The 16,562-nt window shown below is 38.6% G+C and overlaps 1 protein-coding gene across 5 annotated transcripts in view; it reads left to right on the forward strand.

Moving 5' to 3' along the window:
- Window positions 1-16,562, forward strand: part of UVRAG (UV radiation resistance associated) — a 328,758-nt gene that overhangs the window by 54,320 nt on the left and 257,876 nt on the right. For all 5 annotated transcript variants that reach the window (XM_015474813.3, XM_059874961.1, NM_001193026.1 and 2 more), the window contains 2 exons: window positions 6,450-6,611; window positions 10,391-10,465. In XM_015474813.3, the coding sequence (XP_015330299.1) occupies window positions 6,450-6,611; window positions 10,391-10,465 (237 nt within the window). The remainder of the gene's footprint in view (window positions 1-6,449; window positions 6,612-10,390; window positions 10,466-16,562) is intronic.

Below are 16,562 nucleotides of genomic sequence, written 5' to 3' on the forward strand. Positions count from 1 at the left end.
TAGTCACCATGTTGTACATTTGATTTCCAAGATGATTTCATCTTGCAAAACTGAAACTTTGTACCCTTATACCCTTTGGCCAACATCTCCCCATTTTGCCCAACCTTCAACCCCTGGCAGCTACCATTATACACCGTTTTTATGAGTTTGACTTTTAGATTCCACATGTAAGTGATATTATGCAGTATTTCACTTTCTGTTTCTGACTTATTTCACTTATCATACTGTCCTTCAGTTTCATCCGTGCTTTTGCAAATGGCAAGATTTCCTTTTTAAGGCTGAATAATGTTCCACACGTATATGCATGACATTTTCTTTATTCATTCATCTGTTGATTAACACTTGGGTTGTACATGTATTTGACTATTGTGAATAATGCTGCAGTGAACACGGGAGCACTTCTATCTCTAAGAGACTTTCATTTCCTTTGAGTATCTACCCAGAAGAGGGATCACTGGATCATAAGGTAGTTCTATGGTAAATTTTTTGAGTTACTTCCGTAGTGTTTTCCAAGTGGCTGTACCAATTTAGGTTTCCACCAATTAATCCCTAGTCCTTATTCAGGTGTTGTCAACTCTCCAAGACTTAATCTAGAAACACTTTGTCTTTAGTTGTCATGTTGCTTTCTTCTTAAGTTTGGACAGTTCTTTAGCCTTTTCGGGTGTTCTGACTTCAGCGTTCAGAACCATCAGTTCAGTCTCTCAGTCGTGTCCGCCTCTTTGCGACCCCATGGACTGCAGCATGCCAGGCTTCCCTGTCCATCACCAACTCCTGGAGCTTCCTCAAATTCATGTCCATTCAATTGGATGTCCACCCAACCATCTCATCCTCTGTCGTCCTCTTCTTCTGCCTTCAGTCTTTTCCACCATCTGGGTCTTTTCCTAAGAGTCAGTTCTGCGTATCAGGTGGCCAGAGTATTGGAGCTTCAGCTTCACTATCAGTCCTTCCAGTGAATATTCAGGACTGATTTCCTTTAGGATTGCTTGGTTTAATCTCCTTGCAGTCCAAGGGACTCTCAGGATTCTTCTTCAGCAACAAAGTGTAAAAGCATCAGTTCTTCGGTGCTCAGCTTTCTTTATGATCCAACTCTCAGATCCATACACAACTACTGGAAAAGCCATAGTTTTGACTATTATTGGACCTTTGTTGGTAAAGTAATGTCTCTGCTTTTTAACATGTTGTCTAGGTTTGTCATAGCTTTTCTTCCAAGGAGCAAGCGTCTTTTAATTTCATGGCTGCAGTCACCATCCACAGTGATTTTGGAGCCCAAGAAAATAAAGTCTCTCACTGTTTCCATTGTTTACCCATCTGTTTGTCATGAAAGATAGGACCAGATGCTATGATCTTAATCTTAGTTTTTTGAATGTTGAGTTTTAAGCCAGCCTTTTCACACTCTTCTTTCACTTTCATCGAGAGGCTCTTTAGTTCCTCTTCACTTTCTGCCATAGGGTGGTGTCATCTGCATATCTGAGGTTATTGGTATTTCTCCCTGCAATTGATTCTGGCTTGTGCTTCATCTAGTTTGGCATCTTGCATGATGTACTCTGCATATAAATTGAATAAGTAAGGTGACAGTATACAACGTTGACCTACTCCTTTCTCAATTTGGAACCAGTCCCTCCATTTAAAACCATACAGACCAATTATTTTGTAGACTCTTTCAGTTTGTTTGATGTTTCTTCATGATGAGATTCAGGTAATGCATTTTTGGCGGGAAAACTATACCTGTAGTGCTGTAATCTTTTCAGTGCTTAGTTTTAAGAGGCACCTGTTGCTGGTTTGTCCCAATTTGTCACCTGATTAAGGTAATTCCTGTCAGGTTTCTCCACTGAGAAGTTATAATTTTTCCATTTATAATTAATAAGTAATTTGTGAGGGAGAAACTTTGAGACTTTTTATATATGATGCTTCTTATCAACTGTTTGCTTACCAGTTTTAGCATCCATTGGTGATTTTCTAATTTCCATCTTTCCTTTTATTATTTATTAGTTGGCAATTTAACTTTCTCTCCCATTTAATTAATTAATTATTAATCTGTATCATTATGGACTCAAAGATTCTTATTTTATTCAGTGGGTTATAAACTATTATTATATTTTATTTTGATGCTTACATTATCCTGCATTTGGTTAGTGAGAGCCCTGTAAATTGATTCCTATGTCCTTTTGATATGTCGACATCATTGAGTACTTCCTGACATTCTGGCTTGAGATATTCCAGACTCATGTTGTACCCTTCCTGCCATAGCTCTGGAATCAGTTTTCTCCCCAAGGAACCCTTGGTTCTCTTTTTTTGAGATTGCTAAATAGACAGTAAGATCTGAGCACGCTCATGGTTACTAGTGTGCTCATTACTTCTGGCCTTGCTTAAGGGACTGAGCTAGGAACTCACACACACACGCACACACACAGTATATCTATTGCTCTTTCTTTTAAAAACCATGCATTCACACCAATATCTCCAATTTCAGTCCAGCTGAACTCTGGACTGAACAAATTCATTTGTTACTCCATTCTCTGACAGTGAAAAACCTGGCTTCCACTGACCTCCACATCTTTGCTCAGGCTTAGAATTCACAAAAAGTGGCCTCAGAATTACTAATCCTTACCACTATAAGAAGCAAACCTATACTTTGGAGTTCAGTGTCTATTTCCTTAATTAAAAGTCATATACAGTGAAATGCACAAATTTTAACTATTTTGTTTGCTGAGTTTTGGTAAGTGCATACATACTTTGTCAAGATATATACATTTCCTATCATTCCAGAAAGTTCTCTTATGCCCAGAAGCCGGTCTCCCCACAAGAGGAAATCATTTGTCACCACAGATTTGTTTTACTTGTTTTAGAACTTCATATAAATGAAATCATTATAGAATATTTTTTCATATTGTTTTACATTCTTGCCTTGTCTTTTCAGCTGTACTTCTTTGCATTACTTTTTAAATCATTACTTTAGGATTGCTGTATGTACTTCATGTAAACAGGAGAACCTTGCAACAGAATAGTTCCAGTTGTCTACCTTCTCTAGTTTATGCTATTACATTTGTATATATGAATCTATACATATGTTATAAAACTCTTTATACAGTTATAACTTTTACTTTAAACAGTCATATATGATATAAATAAAATAAGAAAAATAGATAGTCTTTTATATTTACTCACTCTTTACCATTGCCAGTGCTTTTTATTCCGTCTTAGAGAGCCAGGTTTCTGTCTGGTGTCATTTTACTTCAGTGTAAAGAATTTTTTGAGCATTTTTTGTAGTACAGGTCTGCCTACTTATTCCTAGACCTTAATGTTCATCTTCATATTTAAATGAAATTCTACTCCTATTTGGGCTTCCCTGGTAGCTCAGCTGGTAAAGAATCTGCCTGCAATGAAGGAGACCCTGGTTCGATTCCTGGGTCAGGAAGATTCCCTGGAGAAGGGATAGGCTACCCACTCCAGTACTCTTGTGCTTCCCTGGTGCCTCAGATGGTAAAGAAACCTCCTGCAGTGCAGGAGACCTGGGTTCAGTCCCTGGGTTGGGAAGGTCTCTTGGCAGAGGGCATGGCTACCCACTCCAGTATTCTTGGGCTTCCCAGGTGGCTCAGATGGTAAAGACCCCGCCTGCAATGCCGGAGGCCTGGATTCAATCCCTGGGTTGGGAAGATCCCCTGGAGGAGGGCATGGCAACCCACTCCAGTATTCTTGCCTGGAGAATCCCCACAGAGGAGCCTGGCGGGCTGTAGTCCATGGGATCACAGAGTTGGACACATTGAGCCACTAAGCACACCACCCCTATTTAGCAGGGTTGCTAAAACAATTTTGGTGGGATAGAGACAGGGTGGGGGTCATATCAGAATGGAGTTCTGATGATCTTAGGTTGAAATTCATGAGTGCTGTGGAATCCATATAAAACTGCACAGTGAGCTTATTGTGTTATCATCATGCTATTTATTGATAATCTTTTGGTGTCCTCAGACATCCATTTTGGTTAAGTGGGCATTCATTCACTCACTCAGCAAATATTTATTGAGCACATACCAGGAACTTTTCAAACTTTGGGGATCTTGTGGTAAACAAATCAGGCAATGTTCCTGTCTATCAGAGCTTTTATTTTAGTACAGGGAAATCAGAAAATAAAAATATACAAGCAAAATACATACAAGTGAAAAAGATCAGACATAAACACCATGAAACTAGAAGTCCTGTTCCCTCTCCTGAAACGTCAGCAGTTAAATTCACAAAAACACATACATCAGTATATCCCCTAAACCAAAAATACTGCTCTGGTCCCCTCCCCACTTTGGTCAGGAAAAAAACTGTCACGAAGCAAAGATCAGTTACCCTTATATGAGGGCTTTTTGATTTACTGATTTATATAATATGAAAATTGATAATTTAATGAGATTAATTAGTTATGTTCAGTAATGAGAGCCCTAACAGTTAAAGTAGGGGAAATAGCAAATCAAGACAATGAGATATCATCTCATACCAGTCAGAATGGCCATCATCAAAAAATCTACAAACAATAAATGCTGGAGTGGGTGTGGACAAAGGGAACCCTCTTGCATTGTTAGTGGGAAAGTAAATTGGTAACAACCACTATAGAGAACAGTATGGAGATTCCTTTAAAAAAACTAGGAATAAAACTACTATATGACCCAACAATCCCACTGCTGGGCATATACCCTGTGCTGTGCGCTTAGTTGCCCAGTCATCTCCAACTGTTTGTGACCCTGTGGACTGCAGCCCGCCAGGCTCCTCTGTTCATGGGGATTCTCCAGGCAAGAACACTGGAGTGGGTTGCCATGCCCTCCTCCAGGGGATCTTCCCAACCCAGGGACTGAACCCAGGTCTCCTGCATTGCAGGTGTATTCTTTACCATCTGAGCTACCAGGGAAGCCCAAGAATACTGGAGTAGGTAGCATATCTGTTCTCTAGGGGATATTCTCGACCCAGGAATTGAACCAGGATCTCCTGCACTGCGGGTGGATTCTTTAAAAAGACACATTACCCCAGTGTTCATCGCAGCACTATTTCCAGTAGCTAGGACATGGAAGCAACGTAGATGTCCATCACCAGATGAATGGATAAGGAAGTTATGGTACATCTATACAGTGGAATATTAATCATAAAAAGGAACACATCAGAGTTAATTCTAATGAGGTGGATGAACCTAGATCCTATTACACATAGTGAAATAAATCAGAAAAACAGATATCCTATATTAATGTGTATATATATAGAAAGATGATACTGATGAACCTATTTGCGGGAGAGCAGTGGAGACACAGACATAGAAAATAGACTTGTGGACACAGTGGGGGAAAGAGAAGGAGGGATGAATTGAAAGAGTAACGTCGAAACACTACCATACGTAAAATAAATAGTGGGAATTTGCTGTATGACACAGGGAACTCAAACCCAGCGCTCAGTGATAAACTAGAGAGGGGTGGGTTGGTGTGGGAGGTGGGAGGGAGGTTCAAGAGGGAGGGGACATGTGCCTGCCTCTGGCTGATTCAGGTTGATGTGTGGCAGAAACTAACACAATATTGTAAAGCAATTATCCTCCACATAAAAATTTTAAAAAGAATTTTTAAAAAAGTAGGGAAATAATTGAAAGTAAATAATTGATGTATTGTAGTTCATGTCTATTGATAATATTAAAGTCCCTTAATTTTTTCCCTTTTCAGAGAATGTTTCAACTATCTGAATGGAAAACAAACTTCTTTCAGAGCATACAGTTGACCTTGTCTTTCTTAACCTTAAAGCCTCTCAGTGTCCCCACAGCTTGTACACAGTAAACTGCCTCCTCGGCATGAAGCCTCCTGTTGATCGCTCCAGCTTTGCACCCTGCCACTCTGGTGCTGTGTGTTCTAGCAGTTGCCGTAGTTACTTGACCACACTGCTATTTCACACCTCTGAGCCCTTATTTTACTGGGCAATTCCCTCTTTCAACCTGGTGAAATATTATTTGTCCTATAAAAGCCAAGCTTCATGGCCTGCATGCCCTCTTTCCCCCTGTTCCTTCATAGTTTATTAATCCCTCCTGTGCCACTTTGTAACCTTTTGAATATTGGAGTTTTCATGAAATTGTGTAATTATTTAAAGAGACGTTCAAATCCAGCAATAAGTTGGAGGTACTTTGAGGGCATTGTTTATATGTTGTTTCTTAATGATTGTGTATTGTGTGGAATAAATAAATGAATTACCATAGGAAGCCATGTTAATTAGAGACTAGAATATATGCTCCTTCCAGTGACTATAATAAATAAGCAGAGAAATTGAAAAGTGTCAGTATCACTCTCTTCATGTTAATTGGAATGTCTTCTTAGTTCACTTAAGTTTGCAATGTAATATATGAGTTCTTTTGGTTAAAAAACAAAATTATGTACAACCTAACTGAAATAACTGTAAACATTTAGGATCTTCCTAAAGCAGGTTTTCATTTCTATTAACAGAATCCAACATGGCGGAGTCTTGATTTTGGAATAATGCCAGACCGTCTGGATACATCTGTGTCTTGTTTTGTGGTGAAGATATGGGGTGGAAAGGAGGACGTCTACCAGCTGTTGATTGAATGGAAAGTCTGTTTGGACGGGCTGAAATACCTGGGTCAGCAGGTAATTTTTAGACTGTCAGTTTCAAGTAGTTGTCCTCTCCAAAGAAACCATCTAGCTTTTTTTTTGTTGAATTGTCAGATTCTATATTTCCTGTTAATAAAAAGAGACCTTTTATGACTGTTTACTTAATTACAGAAATTGGAGTCATTGAGAAGTTTAAAAAATAACTGAAAACAGTTATGAAGAACTGCTTTAAGCTGCTAATTTAAGAGGATTTTGAGTGGGGTGGGCAGTAGGAAAGAATATGCTTTCTTATAGTACTCTGCCTCTTCTGTCATGCTGGCTATTTCCCCTAGAATCTGAAAAAGAAGTTGAAAATGAACACCTCTCTTATGGCCAGTAGAGTAGGGTTTTTCCAAGAATAAGAGGAGCTACTGTTTGTTGAACACAGGGATGACAAATGCCTGGCTTACCTACTGCGACCCGTTCCCCATGACTGATGTAGCTGACTGAGCTATCTGAGCTCAGAAGTAGCTGTGCAGTCTTTTCTAACACAGTATTTCAGAATGCACCTAGCAATATGCCAGAATTGCATATGAAATGAAACCTATTTGCCAGTCCCAGACATAAGTAACTGCAATTAATGTTTTTGACAACCTTGTGAAAGCTGATATTATTGCCCAGTTTCCTGATGGGAAAATTGAGCCTCAGAGAGTTTAAGAAACTAATCAAGATCACACTGATAGGTGGAGCTGGAATTTATATGAGGCCTGGCTGACTTAAAAATTCATTCTCTTTCCGCTGTACTACACTGCTGTATACATGTAGTCCTTGGTAACTACCCATCCCACATTGGAATAAATGCCATTTCTATTTTGTGATACCTGTGGGACTACTGATAAAGGCAATGTAAAATGTTAGTTGTATCTGCAAACATCCTTCATATTTCTTAATATTTATTCAGTATATACCATCTGGTATATTTCTCTTAGACAGTTCTCTCTGTATATTTTTCAGAGTAAAAAAACAACAACAAAACAACTCTTCCTTTATTTTGCACACCATAGTTTATTTTGTGTTCTTGGGTAGAGACCAGAACAATGCATTCAATAAATATTTTCCTTTACTAAATTCTAACCTGCTGTAAATTGTTTTATTTTTATATTTTTTCTTCTGTTTTAGGACTGATCTTAAAACTCATGCGGTAATGACTTTGGCTTAGGGTCATTCTTTTAATCCCAAATGCTTGTTGCCTTTAGCCCGGCTAAAGGCACTGGGGCACATGTTCTTTCTGTCTTCCTACATGCTGTAGTTGGCTCTTTGTGCATAGACCCTGTGCACAATGACACTAAGCACTTGTTAACATTTTGCATGGGGTGGTGCTTCTTAACGTTAGAATCGCAGAGCTATAGGCTTGTGGCAAAGTCTTGTTTTGCCCAGAGAAGATGGCCTTCATCATGTTTTTCAGTTCATACATTCCTTAGTTGGTTGTCTTCTTAAAACACCCAAATGTACTTAGGTCTAACTTACCCTACTTTCAGAGAGTTAGCATTCATGTATCCTCTTACAAAGCTGGTATAGCAGAGAACAAGAGAAAGGGAAAACATTTTTCTAAGCCAATTAGACACTTAAAGTCATCTATGAAATAGATATAACAACTACTACTAAAAATCAGATATAATAGAGTTACAGATTTTTAGAGGAAAGCGAGGCTAAGCTGTATTAGGTTAATAGCCAGCATCACTTAGGTTTATTGATTGGTCATCTGCTTTCTGACAGGCATCGTTCTTAGTGTCAGTGATCCAGAGATGACTAAGATAAGGTTCTTAGGACCTGGTAAACTGATGATAGATAAATACCTGCAAAGAGAGCTACGGGAGTACGTTTAAGAGGTATTTAGACAGTCTGCATAGGGTCAGGGAATCAATGACTTTTGAATGAAATTTTTTTACAAGTTAGGGTTTTTTGAGGTAAAATTTACATACAATAAAATTTATCCTTTTAATGTATACATTCAATGTGTTTGACAAATGTATGAAGTAAGTAACCACCACTACAATGAATAATGCTGCTGTGAATAATTAAATATAGGTCTTTGTGTTGACATAAGTTTTCATTTCTCTTGAATAAATGGAGTTTCTGGGTCTAATGGTAAGAGCTGTGTTGAAACTTGTAAGAAACTGTGAAACTTTTTCCAAAGTAACTATCATTCTGCGTCCCCATCAGCAATGTATGAAAGTTCCTTACTTTTGTAAGGACTTGTTAATGTCAGTCTTTTTAATTTTTTGCCATTCTGATGGTATCTCATCCTAATTTTGATTTCCCTAATGATGAAATGATGTTTTACATTAAGAAAATGTATATTTGTTCTCAGTCCTCCACCTTTTTCTTTTTTTGTGTGTGAAATGTTTGTTCAGATAACCATTGTTAACATTTTGATGCATATGATTTTAATCTTTTTCCTCTTGAGGTATATATATGTATAAAATATTTGGTGTTTGTAAAATTTTTGTGTTTCTGCTAATCTTGAAACTGATTTCATAGTGCTTTCTCCTTTTCTGTCATAAGATGGGACATTTCTTAAAATTGGTTTATAGTTTTCATTATAAATTTATTATAGCAGGTCCATCTTTTGGTATCGTTGTATTCAGTTGAGTAAAGATATAGGCTAACAGGAAGCATGTGATTAATTCTGCTTTAGTAACAGATACAGCAGGTATGGAAGTCAGGTAAATGTTCACAGGAATTTTCTGCTGCTGACTTTGGCCTTTGTATCTCTAGCTAGAGAAAGAAAAGATGAAATGTTCTATTCTGGTAGTCTTTTTTCTTTCCCCCACTTGAACCCTCACTTTAACTCCTCATTGCAAAAGCAATTAAAAAACATTTCAGCCACAACTCTTTCTGATCAAGTAATCAAATTTGTTTTTATAGACTTTATGCTGTTTTGAGCTATTAAAAATTCTTCTTCAATTTTGAAAGTCTTATTCCTCCATTTTTTAGATGAAGTTTAATTTGAAGTAACACTGAAGCTCAAATCAGTTGTATTTGAAACAGTAGTTGGCAGAAAATAATTAGTAGACTTTTAAGGGTTTTGGAGATTGGATATTATCTTTAGACTGTCTTTTTGAAGATAAAAAATAGTATTAATCTTTTATGTTTTTTCTACGACAGACTTAAAGCATTGACAGACTAATTGAACTGTTATTTTTTTTTAAATTTTATTTATTTTTGACTGCATTGGGTCTTGGTTGCTGTGCATGGGCTTTTTCTAGTTGCAGCGGCGATTGGGGCTCCTCTTTATTACGTTATGGTGCTCAGCTTTCTCGTTGGGGTGGCTTTTCTTATTGCAGAGCACGGACTCTAGGGTGCATGGGCTTCAGTAGTTGTGGTGCATGGGCTTACTTGCCCCATTGGCATATGGAATTTTTCCAGATGAGGAATTGAACCCATGTCCTCTGCATTGCAGGTGGATTTTAATCACTGGACCACCAGGGAAGTCCTGGATTGTGTTTTCTTTGAGATTAAATAATGTATAGTATGCCTCTTAATCCCCTGTGCTTAAGGAATTTGCTTTCTGTAACAACCTCAAGAAGTGTTTGTGGAAAATGTGTGTGAATGATGGTGCCTGTGATCGCATGTGATGATTTTGTGAGAACTGTGACTAAAACAGGAAACTCTAAATTGATTGCCTTGTCCTATGATATGCAGTTTGTTTTCTGCTGGCTTGTTAGACATAGCCAATTATTTTTCAACATTGAAGTAGGTCCCGTCATTTTCTAGTCACATTAAAACTTGATTGGAATGAGATGAACTAATAATGTCTTTTCCTCCTCTCTTAGATTCATGCCCGCAACCAGAATGAAATAATTTTTGGGCTGAATGATGGCTATTATGGTGCTCCATTTGAACATAAGGTAAGAGGGTTTGCGTGATGCTGTGAGTTTTGTTAGTGCAGGTGTGCATTCACATATCAGGCAAAAGCTCTGTGTAAATAGAACCATGTTTTAAGTGTAAGTTTGTTGTTTAGTGTGGCTTCGGGTGAAAACTCATTTTGTAACTGCACCCATCTTTTCTAAATCCATATTATATTAATTTTCCTAAAAGAAAATCTCAACTGGCTGCTTTCTAACAATTCTTTAGGGGTTAAAGAAGGATAGTGGCTTTTGATTAAATGTAATACAGTTTCACTAAATGTTTCAGATATCTTTTACAGCTTTGAATAAATTTAAGAATCCTGAGGCAAGTTATATTGTAGTCAGTTTCATTATGGTCTTTGCTGTCTCTGTATCTAAAGGTGATTAGAGAAAGGAGAAGGAATTTGTTTTTACTAAGTGCCTGCTCTCTGTGGTACCATGTCAGGTGATTCATGTTTTTTATCCTATTTAATTTGGGCCACAAACCAGTGAAATGAGTTTCTACATGATTTCCTTAGTGATCATGTTGTTTCCTAATTCTTGATGATCTGAAATACTGTTGCTAGAATGCTGCATCCATTCAGTGGCTATTTATTGAGCACATGCTATACATCAGCTCCTTGCTCTAAGTGCTCAGGGTACAGTGGTGAGCAGACGGATTTCCCTGCTGTCATGGAGTGTACGGAGGAGACACACACTGTAAAGTAACCTAACAGGTGACTATATAAACGTAAATGGTGGCAAGTGCTATAAAAGCGTGTGATGATCTTACCTGCTCTAGTGGCTCAAGAATGGTCTTCGGGACTTGACTTTTAAGGTTACAATCCTGAGTATGAATGGAAGTGAACAATGTGGAGAGAGTGAGGGCTGAATAGAGAGAGCATTCTGAGTAGAGGAGGGTAGTGTTGGAAGGCCATGAAATGCTAGAGGAAGTGGTGAGTTTTAAGGAACTGAAGGAAGGTCTGGGTAATAAGGGAAAATGATACCAGATGTGGCTGGAAAGGTAGTCAGGGACCACATAACAGAACCTTTTAAAAGATTTTATCCTAAGAGCTGTGAAGTGTGTTGAAGGATATTTACCATGGCAGAGGTATAATTAGATTTGTGTTTTAATAATTTCACTCTGGCTGCTATAAGGACTGATTTTAGAAGCAGCAAGAATGTATGTGGGAAGACAGTAAGAAGGATCTTACTTATAAGTGTATCAGGTAAGAGATTTGATACTTTGGAACAGGGTTATGGTAGAATAGCAGATAGATTTAGGAAAGTTTTAGGAGATAAAATCATTAGGACTTGGTTTGAATTTAGGGTAGAGGAAAAAAGATGGTGTTAAGGCTACCTTTTGGGTTTCTGGCTTAGATGAAGTAACCAGATGGATAAAAGTGCCAGGCACTGAGAGAGCTTAGGAACTGGAGGAAGACCAGCTTTGCTGGAGGCAGATCATGAGTTGAGATTTGATCATACAGACTTTGAGAATACCTCAAGATAGCCCTGTGTAGGTTTTAAAGGAGACATTTGAATTATATGAATCTGGAGTTCAGAGGAGAGAAGCAAGATAGAGATATAAATAGCGAGATTTATGGCAAATAGTTACTGAAATCATGAGTTCAGATAAGATAGACCAAGGACAAGCAGTACTTAGTGAGAAAAAAGGGACTTAGTAATGGGCCTGAGGATCTCCCACTTTTAAAGGTCAAATATGGGAGAAGATGTTGTAAAAGGTGGCAGAGAAGGAATGGTGAGAGATGGATGAGGAAAAGGGAGTGAAATTTTTTGTGGAATCTCAGGCTAAAGAAAGAGAGGTTTTTGTTTTTGGTTTGATTTTGAACCAAACCAAAGACAGTGATTGATGAAATCAGAGAAGTTTAAAGAGATATTCGTTGCTAAAACAAACAAAAAGCAAAATAATAAACATCTCTGAAACAGAGATAGAAGCTCAAAGAAGTGGGCAGAAGCATTTAATATAATTGGCTGAAAGATGGGCTTCTCTGGGCAAAATGCACACTCAGATCAGATCAGATCAGTTGCTCAGTCATGTCTGACTCTTTGCAACCCCATGAATTGCAGCTCGCCAGGCCTCCCTGTCCATCACCAACTCCCGGAGTTCACTCAGACTCACGTCCATCGAGTCAGTGATGCCATCCAGCCATCTCATCCTCTGTCGTCCCCTTCTCCTCCTGCCCCCAATCCCTCCCAGCATCAGAGTCTTTTCCAATGAGTCAACTCTTCCCATGAGGTGGCCAAAGTACTGGAGTTTCAGCTTTAGCATCACTCCTTCCAAAGAAATCCCAGGGCTGATCTCCTTTAGGATGGACTGGTTGGATCTCCTTGCAGTCCAAGGGACTCTCAAGAGTCTTCTCCAACACCACAGTTCAAAGGCATCAATTCTTCGGCGCTCAGCCTTCTTCACAGTCCAACTCTCACATCCATACATGACCCCAGGAAAAACCATAGCCTTGACTAGATGAACCTTTGTTGGCAAAGTAATGTCTCTGCTTTTGAATATGCTGTCTAGGTTGGTCATAACTTTCCTTCCAAGGAGTAAGCGTCTTTTAATTTCATGGCTGCAGTCACCATCTGTAGTGATTTTGGAGCCCAGAAAAATAAAGTCTGACACTCTTTCCACTGTTTCCCCATCTATTTCCCATGAAGTGATGGGACCGGATGCCATGATCTTCGCTTTCTGAATGTTGAGCTTTAAGCCAACTTTTTCACTCTCCTCTTTCACTCTCATCAAGAGACTCTTTAGTTCCTCTTCACTTTCTGCCATAAGGGTGGTGTCATCTGCATATCTGAGGTTATTGATATTTCTCCCGGCAATCTTGATTCCACTAAATGTGCATAAAAGCTGAGATAGGGCTCTCCGTATTACAAAAGGAGGCTGAAAAAAGATATCTTAGGGACACCACTCATCTTTAAGGATAATTTTAAAAGGGAAAATCTTAAAAGCTCATAGAGAGAAAGGAAATATTACCTATAAATTAGACTGACAGCAGACTTCTCATCAGCAACAGTAGATTCAAGAAGAAATGTATCTTCAAAGTGCTGTTAACTGTTAACGTACAATTCTGTTTCTGGTAAACATTCAGTAAAGGGTGAGGGTGAAAGACAATTTTAAGTACCTGAAGACTGAAGGTTTACTGCTTCTATCTATACTGAATGTGGTAGATAAAGAATTGATCCCAAAGGGAAGATGTGGGATATAGCAGGGTGTATAAAAGTGGTAAAACATTAGTGAATTTGGCTAACTGCTGACAAACCAAAAAGCACACAAAAACTAAGTTATACCATAAATGATAAAACAAATCACCACTGTTGTTCAAAGTGGCCCAGAGCTAGTCTAGAACTGTCACCGGTCTGTGGTAAGCCAAGTATAAAAAAGTGAAAGTAAGTGTTTTTAAACTTTTATAGCCATTTGACATTATTGTGCCTTTTTATTGTATTTTATTGAAGTATCAGCTCACAATGGGTTGAAGGAAAAGCAACTGACCCTTCTCCACAGAGAGTTTTAGGACTCTGTTTGCTCTAGACAATAATAAGGTGGGGGAGGCTCTTTGAAGAGTAAGACTCATTGATTTGTTCGGGAGGAGGCTAGAGATAGTAAACAAGTTTAAAATTTCTTATAATAGCTTGTGGTTAAGTGTGCATGGTAAAAATGTCAAGATACCTACTAAATACTAGAAACAATATAGATTTTTAATTGGCAGAGGGAAAAAAGGGAATATAAGGAGTAGCAAACTCTGTCAACTTGATAGGAGCCAGAAAAGGAAAACAAAAAAGAAAACAAATAGTAAACAGAAGCATGTGGTACAGTGACAGAAATAAGTCCAAATATACTTGTAATCACAGTCACTGAATATGGATAGAATATCTGTGGCTGAAATATTTCATGAAGGATTAAAATATTCTAAGGCAGCAAGGCTTTAAGAATGTATGTTCTATATGGAAGATGAAAGATTACTTGTGAAGCTATCACAAGGAAGCATGTTTTAAAGCAACTTTTTAAATAGTGACTAAAGTTTTTGTTGACCAGTTCTTCAGCATTCCTGGTTTTTCACATTAGCTGTAACCAGAAACACATCTGATGATTGTGTTGCTGTTAATTCTTCCTCTGTCCATGTTAAAGTATCTTAAGCCACCATGGTCTAAAGTTCAGTTCAGTTCAGTTCAGTCGCTCAGTCATGTCCGACTCTTTGCGACCCCATGAACCATAGCACGCCAGGCCTCCCTGTCCATCACCAACTCCTGGAGTCCACCCAAACCCATGTCCATTGTGTCGGTGATGCCATCCAACCATCTCATCATCTGTCGTCCCCTTCTACTCCTGCCCTCAATCTTTCCCAGCATCAGGGTCTTTTCCAAATGAGTCAGCTCTCTGCATCAGGTGCCCAAGTATTGGAGTTTCAGCTTCAACATCAGTCCCTCCAGTGAACACCCAGGACTGATCTCCTTTAGGATGGACTGGTTGGATCTCCTTGCAGTCCAAGGGACTCTCAAGAATCTTCTCCAACACCACAGTTCAAAAGCATCAGTTCTTTGGCGCTCAGCTTTCTTTATAGTCCAACTCACATCCATACATGACTACTGGAAAATCCATAGCCTTGACTAGACGGACCTTTGTTGGCAAAGTAATGTCTCTGCTTTTTAATATGCTGTCTAGGTTGGTCATAACTTTCCTTCCAAGGAGCAAACGTCTTTTAATTTCATGGCTGCAGTCACCATCTGCAGTGATTTTGGAGCCCAGAAAAATAAAGTCAACCACTGTTTCCACTGTCCCATCTATTTGCCATGAAGTGATGGGACCAGATGCCATGATCTTTGTTTTCTGAATGTTGAGCTTTAAGGCAACTTTTTCACTCTCCTCTTTCACTTTCATCAAGAGGCTCTTTAGTTCTTCACTTTCTGCCATAAGGGTGGTGTCATCTGCATATCTGAGGTTATTGATATTTCTCCCTGCAATCTTGATTGCAGCTTGTGCTTCCTTCAGCCCAGCATTTCTCATGATGTACTCTGCATAGAAGTTAAATAAGCAGGGTGACAGTATACAGCCTTGACGAACTCCTTTTCCTACTTGGAACCAGTCTGTTGTTCCATGTCCAGTTCTAGCTGTTGCTTCCTGACCTGTATTCAGGTTTCTCAAGAGGCAGGTCAGGTGGTCCGGTATTCCCATCTCTTTCAGAATTTTCCACAGTTTATTGTGGTCCACACAGTCAAAGGCTTTGGCATAGTCAACAAAGCAGAAATAGATGTTTTTTTGGAACTCTCTTGCTTTTTTGATAATCCAGCGAATGTTGGCAATTTGATCTCTGGTTCCTCTGCCTTTTCTGAAACCAGCTTGAACATCTGGAAGTTCACGGTTCACATATTGCTAAAGCCTGGCTTGGAGAATTTTGAGCATCACTTTACTAGTGTGTGAGATGAGTGCAATTGTGTGGTAGTTTGAGCGTTCTTTGGCATTACCTTTCTTTGGGATTGGAATGAAAACTGACCTTTTCTGGTCCTGTGGCCACTGCTGAGTTTTCCAAATTTGCTGGCATATTGAGTGCAGCACTTTCACAGCATCATCTTTCAGGATTTGAAATAGCTCAACTGGAATTCCATCGCCTCCACTAGCTTTGTTCATAGTGATGCCTCCTAAGGCCCACCTGACTTCACATTCCAGGATGTCTGGCTCTAGATGAGTCTATGGTCTAAACTTTTCAACCGTGGTCTTAAAGTTGAAGCTTATTTGCTTGAAACTTTTGCCTCTTTGTTTATCTGCTTCTCAAAAAGGATTTACTCATTTCTGTTGAGTTGTTAGGAATCTAGTAAATGTCTCAGCTTTTTACTGTATTGGATGAGTATTCAATCTCACTTCCAGGGATGTGTTTGGAAACTATTTAATATATTTGAAAATCTTTGACTGAAATATATACTGTGGGTCTGAATCCTTCATTCAGTAACTTCTGCTGGCATTATTAGGAAGTGACACCTTGTTAAATTTGTGTAGTAAAGTTTCATTTATTTGGCATACAAATTAAACTCTTACATATTTAACAGCAATGCAGACAAAGAAAATAACTGAATAAATGATAATAAAAATCTATTTTTAGTTGTA

This window comes from Bos taurus, chromosome 15, assembly GCF_002263795.3.
Source record: "Bos taurus isolate L1 Dominette 01449 registration number 42190680 breed Hereford chromosome 15, ARS-UCD2.0, whole genome shotgun sequence".
Classification (NCBI taxonomy): domain Eukaryota; kingdom Metazoa; phylum Chordata; class Mammalia; order Artiodactyla; family Bovidae; genus Bos; species Bos taurus.